Source organism: Histoplasma capsulatum (assembly GCF_000150115.1).
Source record: "Histoplasma capsulatum G186AR genomic scaffold supercont2.5, whole genome shotgun sequence".
Taxonomy (NCBI): domain Eukaryota; kingdom Fungi; phylum Ascomycota; class Eurotiomycetes; order Onygenales; family Ajellomycetaceae; genus Histoplasma; species Histoplasma capsulatum.
In genome coordinates this window covers 1,841,831-1,860,710 of record NW_025544805.1, presented here as the reverse complement: position 1 = coordinate 1,860,710, position 18,880 = coordinate 1,841,831, and the positions used below count along the sequence as shown (strand labels likewise).

Sequence of the window (18,880 nt, the reverse complement as noted above, 5' to 3'; positions counted from 1 at the left end):
TTCCTGGGATCGAATTTCTGTTGAAATCTTGCAAGACTTATTGCATTCACACGCTTCTATTTTGATCGATTGTCTACACCCGCGAGGCAGCTAGGAGAGCACAATTTGTGCCATGACCCGCCCAGCCTATGTTTTAAGGAAACCTCGGCTGACTAGATTTAGGTTGAAAAAAGAGTTCAAGGAGTCTGTCTGCCTTTTTGTTCGTCAGACAGTCAAGGGGCTGATCGGAGGAAACGGTAAAACACTCTTTGTATTTCACTAAGTGTCCTGCTAAAGGAGAGAACATTACTGGCAAGGGAAGAAACTGTCCGAATGTTTCTCTTTACTTGCATCTGCGCAGGAATGATGGAATTTGTTTTTTTCATCAGAATTGTCCCGGGGCTAGCTGGCTTAGGTAATCCCCCGGATATCTTCCATCGTCCGCTCGCTTCCACAGGGATGAGACGCAAAAATATTTGAGCGACATTGCTCCGTTCAACGGCAGCACTGCGGGGGAAAACCTGCGGAGACCTATCTCTCAACTCCTCGGCTCTCCCTGCATCTTGTTCACAAGATGGTCCCGCGACACCGATTGACTTGGCGGCTGCGGCTTCTGCGCTTCCTCTCCCTGTATATCTACCCCCTCGAGACACCGCTCCAATTGCGAGGGACTCTCACCCGTCTGAGGCACAATTACAAACATCCTTTCCTCGAACTACTCCGCCTCCTCCTCCCAATACCAACGTGGTACTTCCCCCTCCCAGACCCCATTCCCTTTCGAACAATGCTGGGTAACGTCGAGCTCCTTGACTCTCGACTAGGTTCGGTAAACTATCCAAGCATGCGATCCATACCTCTCTGGCGAGCAAGAGACACCCCCCTCCGCTCCATCTACCGGATTTACGAGGCGATAACCGCTCGCGAGTGTGTGGTGATTGGTTCGGAGGTGGAGTATTTCTTCTACCAAACGCGGAAAGCTTGGGCTGTTCACCGTATTCCGGACCCGTGTGATATGGACCCCGTCCGGTACGCCATTCTTGCTAGTATTGTTGAGGAGCTCGCGTGTGCATTTAACTGGAGGATGGGTCTTGGGATGCGGCGTGATAGGAGGAAGCATATATACCGTGCGACAATGGATGAGGTTCTTCCGCCGTTCCCACCGGAAACTGCGCCTGCCTGGGCTGCCTGCGTGCCTGCGATTGATGCGCAGTGGGTTGCAAACTTGCCGGGCGATGCGATAGATACGGAAGGCAGACTCGTGCTTGAAAAAGGTGCAAAGAATGCTCGATTCCTCAAGAGAAATATTTTAGCCGGCACGGGGTACTTCTACACAATTTAGATACATTTGGTGTGCCTAAGTAAATGCCTCCTCATTATACATCCTTCGATACGCAGCGGCAATTTCATCCATGGTTGCACTATCGGGTAGCATTTCTGTGGAGCACATATTCAGCGTCCGAATGTACTCCCTCACGAGCGGACCGCCATTGCGCACTCTCAGAGTCTTCAGCAGTGCCAGAGCATCGCTAGTATCCGAATCTCGTTTGTGATCCTGCATACCATTATGAATCCGCCGCAGCTTCCTTTCTAGCGCCCATTCCAACGGAACAGCAAGGATGCGAAGATTCAGACCTTCCCAGAGAACAATGTTCTGTTTCTTTGCCTCTTCGAACAAGAGTTGCCGAGATCTATAAGAGATGAAAAAGGCCATATCATCATTGGCCCAGCCGTCGACAAAATCCAGGGCCTTCCCGGTACTCGACACGGCGTTACGCAGCGGCTTCTTGATATCCTCGTCATCTGCCCATTGGGGCTCTAGGAAATAGTCGAGATCGCTGGTGCTTTCGCGATTTTTCAAATAGCTGACGGCGAGGAATCCGCCAGCGGAGAGTAAAGTAATCGGTGCAAACGCACAAATCCATGGATCCCTGCCCATTTCATTGTCAAGTGTCTCGAGGCCTTAGTTGCCAAAAAAAAATCCGTAGTGTTAGCGCTATCCACTTAACTTCCCCTTGCCTCAAGAACGTTTCCTCTGTCGTCACAAAAATACCTTTCCTGAAGTCATCAGCATCGATCTGTTTCGTTCTCTCATCCATGTTTCCCATCTGGTTTTCACGACAGGGGTTTTTCCCCCCCTCATTTCGAAAACGGTAGAGTTAGTATTTAGTTTAAAATAAATGTACTGTAGTAGTATCGGAATTTCAATGTATTTTTACTGACTTTAGACAAAACAATCTAGCTCTAGCTCGGAGAATGGATTTATTTGGACGACGAATGCTCGTGAGCGACAAAAAGCGGGGGATCCCCCCCAAAAATAACAGCCCTACCCTCCTGACCTTTTTTTTTTCCCCCGTGGGCCATTGCTTGGTTCGATTAGCGCGAGTACTACTAGCTAGCTAGCTATGTACGCAGTAGTTAAACCATGTAGCTACAGTTTGCTCCATAGTAGGTATGCAAAGTTGCTCCGGTTTTCAACAACCCTGACTGGCCTGCTTTTCCAGAATTAAGAGTGGAATCAAAAAAAAAAAAAAAAAAAAAAAAAAAAAAAAAGCAGATGCAATGGGTCTCCTCCTCCTCCTCCTCCCGCCCCTATTGCAAGAAGGGCGAATGTTAAAATCTCGAGGTAGGCGTACGCAGTGGATGCTGGTGCATTTTCCACACACACGCACATACACACAAGCCCAGTCTTTGAAGGATTCAAAGGTGCCAGTGTGTAGATAGCTATGACGATGGGTAGCAATCCCAGTTATATACAGAGGGCAAGGGCAAGGACAAGGACTTCTTGTACGCAAAGCAGAAAGAAAGAAAGCGCGACGCGGGAAAAGAAAAGAAGCAGAAGGCCATTTTTTACCAACAACGTTAAAAATGTACTCCGTATCCCCGTATCTTACTTTGGCAACAAAAAGCAAACGGCGGAAGATAAAAAAAAAGGGGGGGGCCCTGATTTATGTTGTTTCCACCGAAAACAAAACTGAACCCCCCCCCCCCCCCCCCCCAAAAAAAAAAAAAAAAAAAAAAAAAAAACCAAAAAAAGAAACCACCTTTTTTAAAGTAGAGGAGCATGGGGAAATTTTTCCTATCCTACAACACCAGTCTTGCTCACGCTGCCGTATTTAGCCTGCCACGCGAAAAAATACAATAATGCTCCCAGTGGTTGTCCCACTAGGCAGAAGCTGACCCAAAACACACAGTTTCCGATGATTTTGCCGGTGCGGCCGTTCATTTTCTCCAATGGAAACGTTACTGCGATCAGGGGAAGTTGGAGGATCATGCCGGCGAAGGCGACGCCTGTGGGTTGGATGTTAGATTGATGCTTGGTTTTTTTTTTTTTTTTTTTTTTTTTTTCATCGTGCATACATTATATACACATATTAAGGGATGCTGGGAGTGACGTTAAATTACCTATCATGTTGTGTGTCGGAATCCCCACGAGCAATTCATGAAGGATTCCGCTGAAAGTGAAAACCACAACACTGGCGGCAAAGGGGCTCCATCCCCTGCCCACCAGCGGCGAGAAGATATGTCGCCGCATGAAATGGTACACGGGCTTATTCCACGTGCGCCAATAGGTGCCCACGCTGGGGCTGTTCCACCACTCCGTGTAGAACTCGCGGTCGCCGAAGTGCATCACTTCCGCGAGCGCGTTGAGGAAGGACTGGAACAGGGCGAAGAAACCTGCAAGCCAGATTATGAGCGATATCGTGGAGAGCTTCATGACTCGCTCGATGATGGAGGTTAGGTCGAGAGTTGCGATCTTTTCTAGGGAGTTGCGGAGGACAGGGGCTGCGTATTGCGCGGAGGTGAGCCAGATGAACACGGAGAGCCCGACCACCTCCATGACACGCTTGGCCACGAAGGACCATCTGATGCGGTCTGTACGCGGGTATACGGGTTGGTATACCAGGGTTGGCGCCAGCCAGAAATAGGTTAAGTTCTTGATGGTGATGTTTCGGGGATATGGTAGGGAGTGGTAGATTTCTGGGAGCGGGGAAGTGGAAGATGGGTGGAGCGCTGCGTGGCGAAGGTCTCGGTTGGTGAATGCATAGGAGCATATCTTCAACCAGACGACGATTACATGGACCTCGCAGAGTGTTCCGATGCCAGGGTGATTGACGTAGTAGTAAACAGCGTAACTCGTGACTAGGAGACATAGGCAAGCGTTCAGTGTATGTGCAAGAGCGACATATATCCATGCCGATCGAAACGCCAGCTGCTCCTGAGTATTTTCTTCTTCCGACTCTTTTCGCTTTATGCGGCCAATGGCTCCCTTGACCTGATGGGCAGCGGCGCGCTCAATTATATATGCCACGAAGAGGTGGCAGGGGACAAGTGCGAATAGTATTGCGCCGAGAACGACATCTTGTTTTCGGTAATCATGGCATCGAATACAGATGAGGACACCATACTAGAAAGAACAGTTCGCAATTATTAGCACGAAAAGGAAAAGGTCAAAGAATTGGTAATAATATTATAGGCCAAATGCAATTGCTGAGAATGGAATGGCAACACACTTTCATAAAATTCTCGACAATCAACCGCAGATTCATGACAACTAATGGATATCACCAGATCAGCAGCTGAAATTACAAACCGGAACGATCCAATATAATAATATACTTACTCAACACTAGAACCATCAGGTTCCGGAACCCCATAAAGCTGGGGCTGGTCTCCGAATCGCGAGAAAGGCACGATACGCGGGGCCGGGAGTGAAAGGCGGCGACATGGCGATATTTGCTCTTAGCGGCTCGTGGATTGGAATTGGTATGCTGTGCTCTGTTGCCGGACTCGTTTCCATTCCCATCCGCCAGCGGAGGAGCTACAGGGGTCCCGTTCTTTGCCATCCCGGAGGCGGAGGCTGGCGGATGGACATCGTGGCTCGTAGAAACCGCGGTTTGAGCAACGCTCGCCATGGCACGCTGCTCTCTCGAGATACAAGCACGGGGAATTGATAAGCGGAGACCCGGAATAAATGTAGATATAAATGGATGTTGTGTATGTATGCATATATATGTGTATGTACACGACGAAGATAGGAATAATTGGCAGCCGGAAGAAACCCGAGAACGAACTGGCAGCCGATTTTAGCCCGTTTCGGAGGTTAGAGAATGGTGATAGAGGCGGAGCCACGACGAGAAGAAACGGGGGATTGCCATTAACTAACAAACATGAAGGAATTGAAATAAAGGCGCCGGTGTCTTGCTGCCACTTGGTCAGTCCTCCTTTTCCACCTTCCCTGCATCGAGCGGGAACCGGGCAGCGAGGGACGCCATGACGAGGGGAAAGCGGGACAGGCGAGAGTGGTCTGGGTCTGGACATCGTCGTGGTCTGTGGTGGTTGTGGTTGGTGGTTGGCTCGATCGGGCCTTGGGGGCTTGGCTGCACTAACATCAAACATCAATGCTCAACTTCGCTGAGCTTGGAACAAGAGAGATCAATCAGCATGGTAGGAGAAGCTGCTGGCAGAGCGCTAGGCTATGACTGTATTTGAATCGAATCTAAATATTTAATTGGCCTTAGAGCGGGCTATTTCTTCCTGCGTACTTCCGGCCAGGTCACTTTTTTTTTCAATTAACTGCTTGCGGAGAACCCTCACCTCTGACCATGATCTGCTCCCTACAGCTAACGACCTGATCACCTTTTCGACTGCCCGACCTACTTGAGATACCCCCTGCGCCTCCGTTTTTTGTCCGTTTCTGGCATGAGTTCTTACGACCACGATGTTGCGGAGGGGTCATTCCCACGCCCGCTGAGGTCATACGAAGGAGGGGTGGGAGGTCCCCGAAGACCCAGTCAGTATATTATATTATCAAAATGCGCTCGCCCTCCAAAAAAGGAAGAATAATAAATGCTAAGGGTAGCAATGGATAATAGGACCGGTGACCGACTATGGCTCGTCAATGGTGCAGTGGATGCGGGTGCGCCAGCCTCGATACAAAGGATCACATAGGTTGGAACGGGAAAGACCAAGCGCCAGCTACACTGTGGATGTCTGTGACTCTACGAGATATATGTATAATATATATATATAGGTTTATGTTTATGCATATGCTAACAGAGGATATTCTGATTTCTTTTAGATGCTCCCTCCCTTGGCCCGAATCGATTCACCTGTTGACACCATCCCCGTTCGTCATCTCCACCAATCAATCGGTAAATCGAAGAAGCCTATTACGGTCGTCAGATGGACGCCGGAGGGACGACGGTTGTTGACAGGAGGCCACACTGGCGAGTTCATGCTATGGAATGGTACAGCATTCAATTTTGAAACGGTTATGGATGTTAGTTATATCCAGATATCCCCTAGCTAACCGACCCGGCCCTTTTTGTCTTGGATGTGTATCATCATGACGCTGACCGGTTCGAAAAAAAAAATAGGCTCATTATGATCAATACCAGGCTGGCGTAACGTCCGCTGTGTGGTCCCACAGCCATGACTGGCTGATATCCGGCGGTCAAAAGGGAGACATTAAGTACTGGCGGCCCAACTTCAACAACGTCGAAACCGTCGACGACGCCCACCACGACGCCGTCAGGGATTTGTCGTGGTGTCCAAGCGATACGAAATTCGTCTCTGCCTCTGACGACACGACACTGAAGATCTTCGACTTCACCGCCCGCATGTGCGAACTGGTGCTGACGGGCCACGGCTGGGATGCAAAATCGTGCGATTGGCATCCGTCCAAGGGCCTCCTGGTCTCCGGATCCAAGGACCACCAGGTCAAGTTTTGGGACCCCCGCACCGGCCGGTGTCTGACTACCCTCCACAGCCATAAGAATACGGTCACTTGCACTAGATTCTCGCGTGTGAACAGCAACCTACTGGCGACATCATCGCGGGACCAAAGCGCCCGCGTCTTCGATCTACGGATGATGCGAGACATATGCATTTTACGAGGACATGAGAAGCCGATATCTTCCATGACGTGGCACCCGATTCATAGTTCGCTTATCTCTACGGGAAGTGAAGATGGTTCAATTCATCATTATTTATTGGATGAGCAGAATCTACCAGCTGGGCAGGTCCCCACTGTCGCGCCATACGACAGCGCTGATCCTGCTAACACCCCCGCCCAAGTTATATTCCCCGCTCATCGTATTCCCTATGCCCATTCGTCTACTATATGGACCCTCGATTGGCATCCCCTCGGCCACATTCTGGCGTCCGGCTCCAAGGATAATTTTACCCGATTTTGGTCCCGCGCCCGACCCGGCGAAACCAGCTATCTGAAGGATAGATTCCACATTGGCGAAGAAGCCGCAGAAGCCCAGGGAACTTGGAGCCGTGGCTTTGGCCGTCGACAGATGAAGGAAGAAGAGGAGCAGGAACTTCAAGATGAGGCGGAGGGACTTGTTGACCAGAAGAAGCGCGATGCTCCAGTTCTTCTCGGAATCCAGGGTGTTCCCGGGGGTGGAGAGAATGTCGGGCTTCCAGGACTGATACCAGGAATTGGGGCAGTTCAGCCACCCCCGCCACCCCCTTCAGGTACGGTTTCATCCATATCGCAAGTCGAACCGAGCCGTCTGGCGGCGATGATATCTTCCGGCTCGTTTCCTCCGCCACAACTCGAATCCTTACCACCGAACTTACGTCCGCCGACATATCCCATGCCTGGTATGCAGGGAGGTGGTCTCGCCCCACATATGGATCTATCATCTTTACAAAACCAGTTCTTTTCTCAACAACAACAACAGCATCAGCAGCAATCCTATACGTTCCAGCAAAACCAAAACTTTCCTACGCAGGGTGGCGGAGGCTTCACGTCTTCAGGAATCCCTGGTCTTCAAGGCCAAGCCCCAACCGGCGACCCAAATGAGGATTTCACGAATGGAATAAGGAAACGCGGGCCTTTGCCAAGCCAGCAAGATAGCTTAATGGAAGAGCAACGACGGGGAAACTGGCGAAATATTAGATAAAGGGAAAACAAGAATATCGTTTTGCCATATATGTTAAACAGGCCTGTAATATAGAACGGGGTTGCGATTTGATTGTTTTATCTCTTTTTTTTTGGAAAAGGGGGGAGGGCATAAGGGGGAATGAGAGGGAAAGTTTTACTTAGGTGAAATATCTGTTTTATTTCTTATCCCACTTATCCCATGACATCGGTTTGCGGTAGATATCCAGTATACTGTAGAGAAGAATGCGTATAGCGTTGGATCCGATTATTGGTATTGCGCTGTTTCCTATTTCTAGGCTGAACTACCGCTGATACTGTAGCTACGGTAGTGATATTACCCAGCCCTTTCTCTCAAAACTTTTATGGATGTCGGGTTGGTTGTTTCCCTCCGTTTTCAGCTGTATGTCGTCGATAAAGTGAATAAGAATGCTTGTCAACGACGCGCCGTGAGTTGCCTATAGCCCTCCCTGGATCGAAAAGCTCGAGAGAATCAAGACCAATGTATTAAGCGCCGCCCACGAAAAAGGAATCCAAGTGGACATTTTATAGTTGCCGGCTTCATAGACAGCCCCGAGACTGTTGATAATATCTCAGTTTTATGTCAGAAAAAGTTTTTATCGATTCAGTTAATCTCCCCGGCCCTATACATGACATTGCGCCGCCAAAACAAAAACAAAAATATAAAAAACACCGAATAAAATAAAATGAACAAATACGCTTGAAGTTATAAAAAAAAAAAAAAAAAAAAAAAAAAAAAAAAAAAAAAAAGGCTGCTTAAACAAGCAAACAACTCACATAAGGCCCGTGACACTACCCGCCAGCAACCCTTCCAAACCAGCAATGAGTCCGTATACTAAGACCACAGCCCAGACGAGCTTCCAGTTACGCCATTGCATTACGACGGCACACAGGGCAGCGGAGAGATGCGCACCCATATAGAAGAGCAGCGTCCAGAAGAGCGTGAAGCGCCATATGTCCTTCGTGTAATAGAGGTATTGGTATCCATCGTGGTAGAAGCCTGAGGATACGTACAGGGAAGGGAAAGGGGGAGTTTGGTATTCGGCGGGGACGGGTTGGGTGAAGGACATGGTTTGATATGTCTTGGATGGCGGATGGTGGATGGCGGATTTGCAGATGGCGGCTGGGATTGTGAGAGAGGTGCTACGCCTGCGCATACGCAGCCGTCGAATCGTTTGGGCTATTCATCGAGTTTGCAACAAAACAGTGTTTCTTTTTGTTTTCTCCCGCTGGCTGAGTTTGGTTGAATGGCGTGAGGAATGGGTGCTGGTTGAAGGAGCGTTGGGCTTTCTTCTCTGGAGCGCTGAGCCCCGCTAGAATTTGAGCACGTGAGACTTGGACTTTCAGTCCATTGATCCAAGTCTTCAGACCGTAGTCGGATCCTGCGTGTGTCGACATTGTTATGCTTGCTGATTACTTTACTGGCATTTAGATCTTGGTCGCGCTCAACGAGCTGCTATCAATAATTTTGCTGGTTGAAGGTTTAATTGACTCCAGCATAAAGGCCATGATGTTGGCATCACAGGGCAGCTGGCACAATGCCTTTCTCGGCTGTCTTCCTATTCATCTGCGATGGACTGTTTTCGCTGCCTGCTTATCCGTGTCTCTCCTATCCCTTAAACCAACTTGAAGCGATGCCTGGTTTTCACCAGAGGTGGAACTGCTAGCATGCAATGGAGCTTGAAGATGATTTCTCAGATGGAGGTACCAAGCTATGTTTGCTCCGTTTGCAGCTCAAGTTCCCTGAGGATGAACCTCGGCAAGATGTTCCAAGACTTCACAATCCCATGCAGCAACAACTGTCGACGAACAGGAGAATCCTGTTCCCAGTCCAAGATGGGGACTGAGAGGTCGCTTGCAACTTTGCTTCGGTCACTCCAGACCGTGGATGGGAATCGGGATGCTTTTGGGTAGGATGCTTCCATTTATCCCTATTCTAAGCCGCCCTAGTCCTAGGAACTGACAGTTCGTAAATCTAGCCTCCTACCATCATCGACGGGACTTCTCTCTCTGCTCTCCAATCCATTGAACGTAACTTTATTATCCTCACATCTATTACACTCCCCAGCCCTGTGGAATGGAGAATTCGACCTGGAAACATGCCGGCGCATTCTCAGCGTTTTTAATACGGCGGCGATCAGCGTCGTGCACAATGAAACACCACAACAGGGACCTCCGTCTTCAAATATTCAAAGGAGAGGGCTTGGGCGCGAGGAATGGGTGAAGGCGGTTGTCCAGGGTGCGGATGACAAGTCACCACGTTGGAGGCATTGTATTTTGCTTGGAGGGATCTTGCTGGGGATGGAGGGCCAGGATCGACGGAATCTGCCATCGCACTTGAGGAAAAAACTAGAATCGGGACTCATGACGGCATTCCAGCTTTCGCTGAACGAGCTCGATTCATACCCAAGAGTTGCGCGATATTGTATTGCGCTGGTTATGAATTATACTTTCGAATTACTTGCGGATTCCGAAAGAAGCCGATTGGATTATAACATTGCCCTTCCTCTTCTCGTGGACACCGCCTTTTTCTCTCCCGCAGGGTTTGAATCTGGGTATTTCCTAGGCGCGATTGACCGGGACATGCGCGAGACCCCTTCGAAAAAATTCGAGTGGCAGGCCCAATCCCCAACTTTTCTCCACATACGCGCCATCACCGCAAAGCCGCTTATCTCCTCTCTGGGTCCCTTATCGCGGCTAATTGCACATGGTATTGAAAACTGCCAAGCACAGGGCCGGGTGGTGCAAGCGGTGGATTCACTCCTTAACTTCTCGAGGACATTGATGGTTCAGTGGCGGCAGAATAAGCTGTCAGAGGTTGATATCTCTGAGGAGGCGGAATTCCTCGACGAGGCGTCACTCAAGACAACGATACCTGTTCTTTGGCGATTATTGAAAACCTCCTTATTTTCGATCATTATTGTTCTAAGGGCTGTTCTAGGAAGGGTACTGAATGATCGTCTCCTTGCGGCTGATGACTGTAAGTCTGGCCCTTTTAATTATCTTATTGGTGAATTATAGTTAACTTTTTGTTAGGTGCACCAACACTCGCTCGCAAATCCTTACACATTCTCCGCAATATCTGCTTTATCTCATCTCGAATTGGACAAAATACGTCTTCCCAGTATACCTTTGTTAACCTTACTGCAATCGACATCCTCTCGCAGTATCCAGCTGCCTCCCAAGAATTTTTGGAGAGTATCCGTCCTTCTGCAGCTGGCCGTATTCCAGATTATCCTATCGATAGATGTCTAGATCTGTTTTTCCTAAACACAGCTGAACATTTTGCTTTGATACTATCCCCAGCCGTTAACGAGGACCTGTTAATCTCCGCTGCACTGCCATATCTTGCCGCTGGCGGCAACAACAATCTTCTAGAAATATTTGAGGCAGCCCACAGCGTAGTACTTTCTGTTCTCGCAGCGCCCAAAAGTGCAAATATGGCGGCGAAGCATCTCCCGTTTTATATCGACACACTTTTCACCGTATGTGCCCATTTTGTCCTTCTTCGGCCTCGTCGTTTACGCTTGATACTGAAATTCCATTGAAAGTCTAACAATATATATATGTCTCAGGTGTTCCCTCAAAATCTCTCCGCTCGCCAATTCCGCCTAGCCTTCAAAACCGCGATCCAAATCACTGCGCCCCCATCCCCCTTAGCAAACACCCAACCTCTTCTCCCCCCAATCCTCCTCGAACTTTTGTATGACAGAGCCCTACACGCACCCACCATCCCGCTACCACGGCCTGTTGCCTCAACCTCTGTCTCCGTCGACCTTAATGCTCTCAGTAACAGCGCGCCCCCACTATCCGAACAGGCTGTCCTCGCCATGACCATGATCGACTGCCTATGCTTCCTCCGCCTGGATACGCTGGAGGAATGGCTACCGCTCGTCGCGCACCTGGTCAATATCATTCCCGATAAGGGGATGAGGCAGCAGTGTCAGGAGAGGTTTTGGGATGCGTTGAGCAGTGGGGAGATGGATGTCGATCGGGCGAATTTCTGCGTTACGTGGTGGAGTACCAAGGGCGGGAGGGAGATGGTGCTGTTTTCGTCTGAGGAGGATGTGAAGATTCCGTACATGAGTGGCGGCCTTGGGGTGGCCGAGCCGCGGAGTAGGTTATGATGGCTAATGTTTTGGGACGGGATGTGGGGGGTTTGCGGGTAGGTGTAGATGTACTGTATAATACGTTATCTGTTTCATTTTAATAATGATATATACAGCATTTCGTATGTTTATTGTTATCTATTAGTTATATATATTTCGACTAAGCTCAGTGGGGGGGTTATTTAGCCTCGGGCTAGGAAGGGCAAAATCAACGTTCTGCCGTTAGGGCTTAATATAACCTCCTACAATAGAAAACACTCATACAAGAGAAGGAATAAAACACGCCCTGAAGAGATACAATGCATTTTGCAGGTCCCCAAATACCACGATAAAAAAAATACAATGAAAATACAGACGGATGAGAATCTATAGAGGGATAAGCAAGCAACAGCAGAAGCAAAATATACCAAGAAGTTGCACGGGGGGCGCGCGCGGGGGCCAGCGGGGCGGTGCTTCAACACCAGCGAATTTGAGCTCACGGAAACTATCATTTCCCACTCAACTCCCCATCCAATCCAAAAACATATCCAAAAAGGTCCACCCTCTCTTTTTAGCTTCTGTGGTCCCAGTAACCCCACAAGAGGTTCCCGTCACATCCCCCACCTGGCTCTGCTGCTGATTTGAAACATGATCACCAACTCCTTTCTCTCCTTCACCACCAGCATCATCACCCCCATAGTTCCCATTTACGACCCCACCCCCTCCCGGACAACAATATCTCTCACGCAAACTATTCAAATGGTCCGTCCGCAGAGGATCAGGACAACTTTCATCCTCCCCGGCATCAAATAAGCTCCATTGCCAGCGCTGGCCTCCTCCCCCGCCTCCCCTCTTTCCCTCATCTTCCGCCATCACGGCCTCCTCCCCTTCCCCATCATTATCATTGCCACTCCCGAGTCCCCTAGGCGGGCCGAAGAACAACCTAACATCAGAGAGCATTGTCCAGTGGTCCGAGCAGGGATGTGGGTCGATGACTTCTGGGTGCATGTTGAATGACGGGCAGGCAGAGAAGATATCAGGGTTGAAGGCTTTGGAACAGATGGTGAGGAAACGGGGGATTGTGTGGAGGTTGATGTAACTGCTGCTGTTGCTGCACCTTTCGGTGGTGGTGGTGGTGATGGTGGCGGCACTGCTGTTGCCGGCTTTGGCGTTGGTAGGAACATGGGTCCGGGTCTTGTATGAGTTGCAGACGCGCAGCTGATGAGATTTGCAACCGCAGGGTTGGTGAAAGTGTGCGCGGACTTGGCACATTTGCCTGATTGAAGGAGTGGGTATCTGATAGATCAAAAATGGAGAGGAGACTTTTTTTTTATTCTTTTCTTTTAGAGCGCTGTTTCTCATATCATGATTCACTCTTGTTTCCCCTGTGCGGGCTCTTGTATGTTGAGCGGTTCTTGGAAGCGAACATGAAAGCCAGAACATGGAAAATGCAGTTGTTTAAACTTGGACAAAATCGTTGTTTTCGAGGGAAAACAAGGGAGGAAGACTGAGGGTGGCTTGAAGAATTATAAGGTTTTTATATAGACTTCAAGAGTTCGCGAGACGGATCCGCTAGATTCACTCATTGTCATTCAGAGCATCAATGATAGCAAACAGATAAAGCAGGATACGGCGGTCCTTGGAAATGGCTAAATTGTGCCACGATGAAACAGTGGTTTTTACAAATAACAGGAATTAAACGGGAAAATCGCGACTCAAAACAAATAGATAAACAGTAAGTGGTCGTAAGGGATAAGATGGCTCATAAATAGCTAATGCCAATGGAGCATGTTTTTGAGTCAAGATACCATTTTCCCTCAACTGAAAAGGTTAAATCCGGTGCCACCATTGTGGTCACCAACGTAGCTAGCTACCATTCGATTTCAGGGAATAAAGGGGATTGCAACCATCGTCGTTTCCCGATATTCAATATACTCCTTGCCGAAAAAGCCAATCAAAAATTTCTCTTCTCCTACATGAAAATTTTGATATCAGCACGAAGGTAAACTCATTTCCAGCTAACATCTGGGGAGCTAACTCACTTTGGATACGACTAGAAAAAAACTTCCAGAGTACGATAACATAAGCGAAGAAACAAACAACGTTTCCCAGAACCAACTGAGTTCCTAAACCCCACCAGAAAAATCCAAAGTAACTTGGGTGTCGGAGGATACGGTAAATACCATCTTTGACCAGCGTGTGCCCTTGTCTCCGTCTGGATTGGACCGTGTGGGTGAAATTTGTCCCAGCCTGAACCATTGCTAACGACCTGACGACCTGGCCCACCGCCATAAAGGCCAATCCGAATCCAATTTGCATTTTAGGGCCGCCAAATATCAGAGATGCCTTTTTAACGTACCCTTCAGGTAGAACTAAGCGGTTAAGTAAACATTCTGCCATAGCAGAAGTATGCGCAAGATTATAAGCTGCACCGTTCGAGGAGAGCAGGAAAGCCGAGATTGACGCATAGGGTGTACTATATCGTGCAGTAATATAGTATTCGAGGAAATGGAAAAGGCTGAGAGATGTGAGGAAGAAAGGACCTCGCCACAGCGGGTTGGACGATTTGAGGAGAAAGAAGGTTAGGACGATGCAGAGACCAAAAACCTGGCCCAGCACAAAGGAACGGATGGATATCCCAGCTAAAGACTTTTTGCCCCCTGGAAGAATCGCAGGGTCGACGACTTCTCTTGGAGATTTAGTAGCAGCACCGTTGTTGTTGCCCTCCGGTCTGTAGGGAACGTATTCTCGACGAGGGCGACAATCGACGCTCGTTGAGGACGGATCAGTCACGATATGAGTGCTGTCCGCACTTGAGCTGGATGCATCCCCTTCCTGCTCCATGGCTGAGAGCCTGTAATTATTTAGAAAGGATCTTCGTGTAAATAAATTATAATGGCAGCTTGTACAACTGTAAGCGAAAGACCACAAGGGACGGTTGATACAACAGAATGCTTTACATAGCAGGAGAAATGGGAGAGCAGATCGGACACATTATGACAAGCAGCTCCCAAAATGACAAAAGTCCGAACAAAGAAATATGCAACTAGTGAGAAGATGGCGGGCTAGCGCCTTAAACCGGTGACCGTCCATTCAGCCTGTGAAAGGCTTCCTGAGCTGCGTGCGTTGTTGAAGCTATGAACAATTTGATATTGTTGTCGCCGAATCTAGTTTAGCGCGGCTTTTCAGCAGTTCCGGCTTTCTTATATAATAGTGACGTCATCCAATGTGGAATTCAGCAAAAGATTGTTGTAGCACCAACTCGATCCCTACAGCTACTGACGTTGTTTTCTAGCGCTGTTCATATCTTAGAGCAAATGGTGGTTTGGCTTGAATTTAATCCAACTATTCTGACACTTGACTTAGGACCAGCTTGCCAATTATTTAGTTGCTTTTTAACCAAGCAACCATACACAAATCGGGCGCTTTTGCGCTTCAACTTCTGTGAGTTCATTCTCTGCAGGCAGAACGATAACTGCAACTTGAACGTTAATCGGTTCTACAGGCCTGTCAAGTGCACTGAGGCCATTGACGCAATGGCAGAACCAACTGAGAGAGAAAAGATGCTCCGTGGTGAGCTTTATCGCGCCTTCACTCCGGACCTTATAGCCGCACGTACAAAGTGCAAATGGGCGTGTAAGAGATTCAATGACTCCGAAGAAGTGAGTCGGAGGCGCCAAGTTGAGCTTTGGAGAGAGTGAGTGAATCCACAGGGTCTCTCGTGTGGTATACGATACTCCTTCTTACCCTTTCAACCTGCCCATTTACTTGCATTGATCTCCTAAATACCCCGCACCATAACTTGGTGGCAAGGGGAGAGGTGGGACGATAATCCAATTATATTACCGACAAGGCCTCTATACCGCAAAGAAAAATTAACTCTATCTCTCTCCGTCGTTTTCTCCCCAGCATCATCGACGACCACACCCCGCTCCCACCCCCAGCCGACCACCCGGCAGCTGACGAGGCCCTCTTCGAAGATGAACCTTGGATCGAAGCCCCAATCCGCATAGACTATGGGTTTAACGTAAAAGTTGGCGTGGGCGTTTTTATAAATTTCAACTGTGTCATTCTGGATACCTGCCTCGTCACCATTGGAGCTAGAACGCTGCTTGGACCCAACGTCAGTATTTACAGTGGAACGCATCCGTTAGATCCCGCGTTGAGAAATGGGACCAAGGGGCCTGAACTGGGAAAGGAGGTGCATATAGGTGAAGATTGTTGGATTGGTGGGAATGTTGATATCTTGCCGGGAGTTACGATTGGGAAGGGGGCGACGATTGGAGCGGGGAGTGTTGTTACGAAGGTGTGCACCACCGTTTCCTTTGCTTGTGTTTTTGGTTGTTGGGGATTTGGGAGCTATATATATACAGATCATCCTAACTGACACTGCGGTTTGTTTATATAAGGATGTACCGGCTTTCCATGTTGCTGCGGGGAACCCAGCAAGAATTCTCCGCCGGATCGAGACATCAATGGCAATAATGTCTTCGGATCCCGCCGCGAATAGCTGATATTGTTTAGAATCTGAGGAGTAGCTCCCTCGGTGACATCATGGTTATGACGCTTTTGTATAGGCCAGCTAGATTCATACAGAGAAAAGACAGAACGACGGAAATGGGATAGATAATGGGAATTCTCACACTTGACTATTATTTCGCCCACAATACACCGTGAACGATGTCTATCAAAGATAATTAGTTAAAATTCACATAATCGCCTGTTGCAGTCGAAGTTGATGCCCCAACCTGGAAGCTGTCTTGGACCCCTTTTCAAATCTTCTATCCCTAGCCTCCTGGGTATGAAGCTTCTGTATGTTCCACCGCTGGGTGATAAACTTACCATATACCCCCTAGCCGCCTCTCGACCTCAGACGAAATTTGGGTTTTTCCGTTACCTCGTCGACTGAAGCCACATCACTGAATCAAGCCTCGCAGCTTTATAATTGGCATCTAGCTAATCAACATGATTGTTCGCAACCACTCGTTTGGGCAAAATTTCCAACTGTCATACAATAGCCAGATAAGAGAATATCCATAGTCAAAGACCAACTTATTCCTGAGCTTCAATCTCCTGGTAATCCTCATAACCGCTTCAAGTTCAGGTGTGTCATACATATTTGTCTGAGCATTCATGCCATCATTGAGAGAAAGGCCTTCTTTTTCTATTCCCCATTTGCGGAAGATGCCGTAACTGGTTTCCCAATAATTGCTCTCTTCTCCCGAACCATTACCACTTTCCATGAATAGCGGGCTCATCTGAAGATATTCCTCATTGAACTCGATGGGAAACAAAATGACAGTTCCTGTAACGCTTTTAGCGCCATTTCCCCCAGCAGCTTGAGAAATCTCATCTTCAGTACCCCATGGATCTACGAATTCGATTGATGTGTGGGGTTTGTTAGGGCTTGCTATACTATTTGACAACGTCGCTGCTAGAGAAGCGGGATTTTGCACGTCAGTGTGGCGCGAGATTTGCCGCAACTAGCTGGCCCTACGGATAGTGCTCTTGTTCAAATATAAAATAAAATAATAAAATATATCAAAGAAGTGGAGAATGATGGAGGCCCTGTGGACAGTGGGCGCAGACTAGGGATTTGAAGCTTCCAGTGCAATCTCATGACCGAAGACAAATAAATGCCTTTTACGAAAACATTATAAGTTGGCAAGGAACATATTGCCATAACCATCATCATGATAATGTTAAGAGTGAATGCAATTCTCCATTCATTGAATGGTTGAGGTTTCAGAGTGATATCAAACAAGCTTGAAAGCCGCATCGGATCTTGACATCAATGCTGACGCCATCTCCGGCGGAAAATTTCTGTTCTGTAGAAGGATGTATTTCATCTATGCCCCATTTTCCGGCACAAAAGGCGGGATTTACGATGAAAAGCTCGAACCATAATCGCGATGCGGAGGGCGTTTCTTGTAGCTCCCATGGTTGGTGGAAGCTTTTCGCCTTCCGTGAAATGGGCCCTCTGCAGATCTCGAACGCTTAGCTTATGGAAGAAAGGGCATCTTCCATCCTGCCTTATCAGCTTCTAGCGCCGGAGGCTGGCGCTGACGACAAGAACCAGCGTCCACTTCTTTCCGCCAATCCTGTTCCTGCAAGTAGCTCCTAGACGCCGAACGGATGTAAAACTCTTACAGCACAAGTTCCTTCGGCAAAGCCCTCCCTTTCTTTTATTGGTATTCGTTGTAAAAGGAACCCATTTTTGAACCCATGGAACAAAACCTTTTTGTTTTGTTTTCTTTTCCCCCCGCTTCCCTTTTGCCTTCGGGACGAACCCTGCACGAGAAACTTGGTTTCAGCACTAGCAATGAATGGAAAGTGCGGTGAAAGCGGGGTGGAGGATGATTTCTATTTCCACCCACCCGGCCACTGACAGAACTTTAAACCAGCGAAAATCAAAACATTTGAAACGGCCCATAGTATTATTTGCATCCCGTTCACTGATGACTCCAATCCTCTCCCTGTCAGTCGAACCCCAGAGTGTCGCAGGGATGGCTCTGGAGCGTTCAACAAGGCCCACCGTTGGCCCTAGTTCTTGCGTCATTGGGAGACCAGCAGGAAGTTATTCGCCACCATATATCCACTTGTTCCGAGGGCACAAAAAAAAAGCACTCCATATTCAGGATCTTGTTTTCCAAGAAAGAGCAGAGTACTATGCAAGATGGCAGTTGAATATTGATTGAAAGTTCCGAAATCCAAATCCAAATCCGAATCGGGTTGTGGCATCCAATCATCCAGATAAATCACATGACCATAAGGCTTGGCGTGCGGCCCACTGGAATTAAGCCGACGCGAACGGGAAGCATTGCACACGCGAGGATGGGAAATACTAACTAATGTAATGGGGGAGAGGATATGCCAACTTCTGCTTCAGATCGTCATG

General features: G+C 48.4%; 10 protein-coding genes across 10 annotated transcripts; 4 read left to right on the top strand and 6 right to left on the bottom strand.

Annotated features, from left to right (window-relative positions):
• Positions 1-553: 553 nt before the first annotated feature.
• On the top strand, positions 554-2,423 carry HCBG_04586 (uncharacterized protein; the record flags this gene model as incomplete). The annotated part of the gene is made up of 2 exons (XM_045431635.1): positions 554-2,134; positions 2,219-2,423. One exon carries the CDS (start codon positions 554-556, stop codon positions 1,316-1,318), a length of 765 nt encoding a protein of 254 aa, XP_045288189.1.
• Positions 1,334-2,084, bottom strand: HCBG_04587 (uncharacterized protein; the record flags this gene model as incomplete). Its single annotated transcript, XM_045431636.1, has 2 exons — positions 1,334-1,938; positions 2,030-2,084. The coding sequence occupies 2 exons, from the start codon at positions 2,082-2,084 to the stop codon at positions 1,334-1,336; spliced, it is 660 nt and encodes a 219-aa protein (XP_045288188.1).
• Positions 2,424-3,055: 632 nt separating the features above from the next.
• HCBG_04585 (diacylglycerol acyltransferase DGAT2) lies at positions 3,056-4,892 on the bottom strand (the record flags this gene model as incomplete). Its single annotated transcript, XM_045431634.1, has 4 exons — positions 3,056-3,267; positions 3,382-4,384; positions 4,491-4,531; positions 4,601-4,892. 4 exons carry the CDS (start codon positions 4,890-4,892, stop codon positions 3,056-3,058), a joined length of 1,548 nt encoding a protein of 515 aa, XP_045288187.1.
• A 787-nt stretch (positions 4,893-5,679) lies between these two features.
• On the top strand, positions 5,680-8,063 carry HCBG_04584 (polyadenylation factor subunit 2; the record flags this gene model as incomplete). The annotated part of the gene is made up of 4 exons (XM_045431633.1): positions 5,680-5,770; positions 5,853-5,968; positions 6,059-6,259; positions 6,357-8,063. The coding sequence occupies 4 exons, from the start codon at positions 5,680-5,682 to the stop codon at positions 7,893-7,895; spliced, it is 1,947 nt and encodes a 648-aa protein (XP_045288186.1).
• An 82-nt stretch (positions 8,064-8,145) lies between these two features.
• Positions 8,146-9,149, bottom strand: HCBG_04583 (uncharacterized protein; the record flags this gene model as incomplete). The annotated part of the gene is made up of 2 exons (XM_045431632.1): positions 8,146-8,452; positions 8,672-9,149. 2 exons carry the CDS (start codon positions 8,962-8,964, stop codon positions 8,332-8,334), a joined length of 414 nt encoding a protein of 137 aa, XP_045288185.1.
• A 581-nt stretch (positions 9,150-9,730) lies between these two features.
• HCBG_04582 (peroxin 8) lies at positions 9,731-12,021 on the top strand (the record flags this gene model as incomplete). Its single annotated transcript, XM_045431631.1, has 4 exons — positions 9,731-9,804; positions 9,874-10,874; positions 10,916-11,379; positions 11,446-12,021. 4 exons carry the CDS (start codon positions 9,731-9,733, stop codon positions 12,019-12,021), a joined length of 2,115 nt encoding a protein of 704 aa, XP_045288184.1.
• A 480-nt stretch (positions 12,022-12,501) lies between these two features.
• On the bottom strand, positions 12,502-12,990 carry HCBG_04581 (uncharacterized protein; the record flags this gene model as incomplete). The annotated part of the gene is made up of 1 exon (XM_045431630.1): positions 12,502-12,990. One exon carries the CDS (start codon positions 12,988-12,990, stop codon positions 12,502-12,504), a length of 489 nt encoding a protein of 162 aa, XP_045288183.1.
• Positions 12,991-13,525: 535 nt separating this feature from the next.
• On the bottom strand, positions 13,526-15,046 carry HCBG_04580 (prenyl cysteine carboxyl methyltransferase Ste14; the record flags this gene model as incomplete). Its single annotated transcript, XM_045431629.1, has 2 exons — positions 13,526-13,954; positions 14,025-15,046. The coding sequence occupies 2 exons, from the start codon at positions 14,824-14,826 to the stop codon at positions 13,866-13,868; spliced, it is 891 nt and encodes a 296-aa protein (XP_045288182.1).
• A 472-nt stretch (positions 15,047-15,518) lies between these two features.
• Positions 15,519-16,575, top strand: HCBG_04579 (acetyltransferase; the record flags this gene model as incomplete). The annotated part of the gene is made up of 3 exons (XM_045431628.1): positions 15,519-15,679; positions 15,892-16,288; positions 16,392-16,575. The coding sequence occupies 3 exons, from the start codon at positions 15,519-15,521 to the stop codon at positions 16,494-16,496; spliced, it is 663 nt and encodes a 220-aa protein (XP_045288181.1).
• A 331-nt stretch (positions 16,576-16,906) lies between these two features.
• HCBG_04578 (uncharacterized protein) lies at positions 16,907-18,541 on the bottom strand (the record flags this gene model as incomplete). Its single annotated transcript, XM_045431627.1, has 4 exons — positions 16,907-16,919; positions 16,996-17,353; positions 17,745-17,962; positions 18,372-18,541. The coding sequence occupies 4 exons, from the start codon at positions 18,539-18,541 to the stop codon at positions 16,907-16,909; spliced, it is 759 nt and encodes a 252-aa protein (XP_045288180.1).
• Between the last annotated feature and the right edge of the window lie 339 nt (positions 18,542-18,880).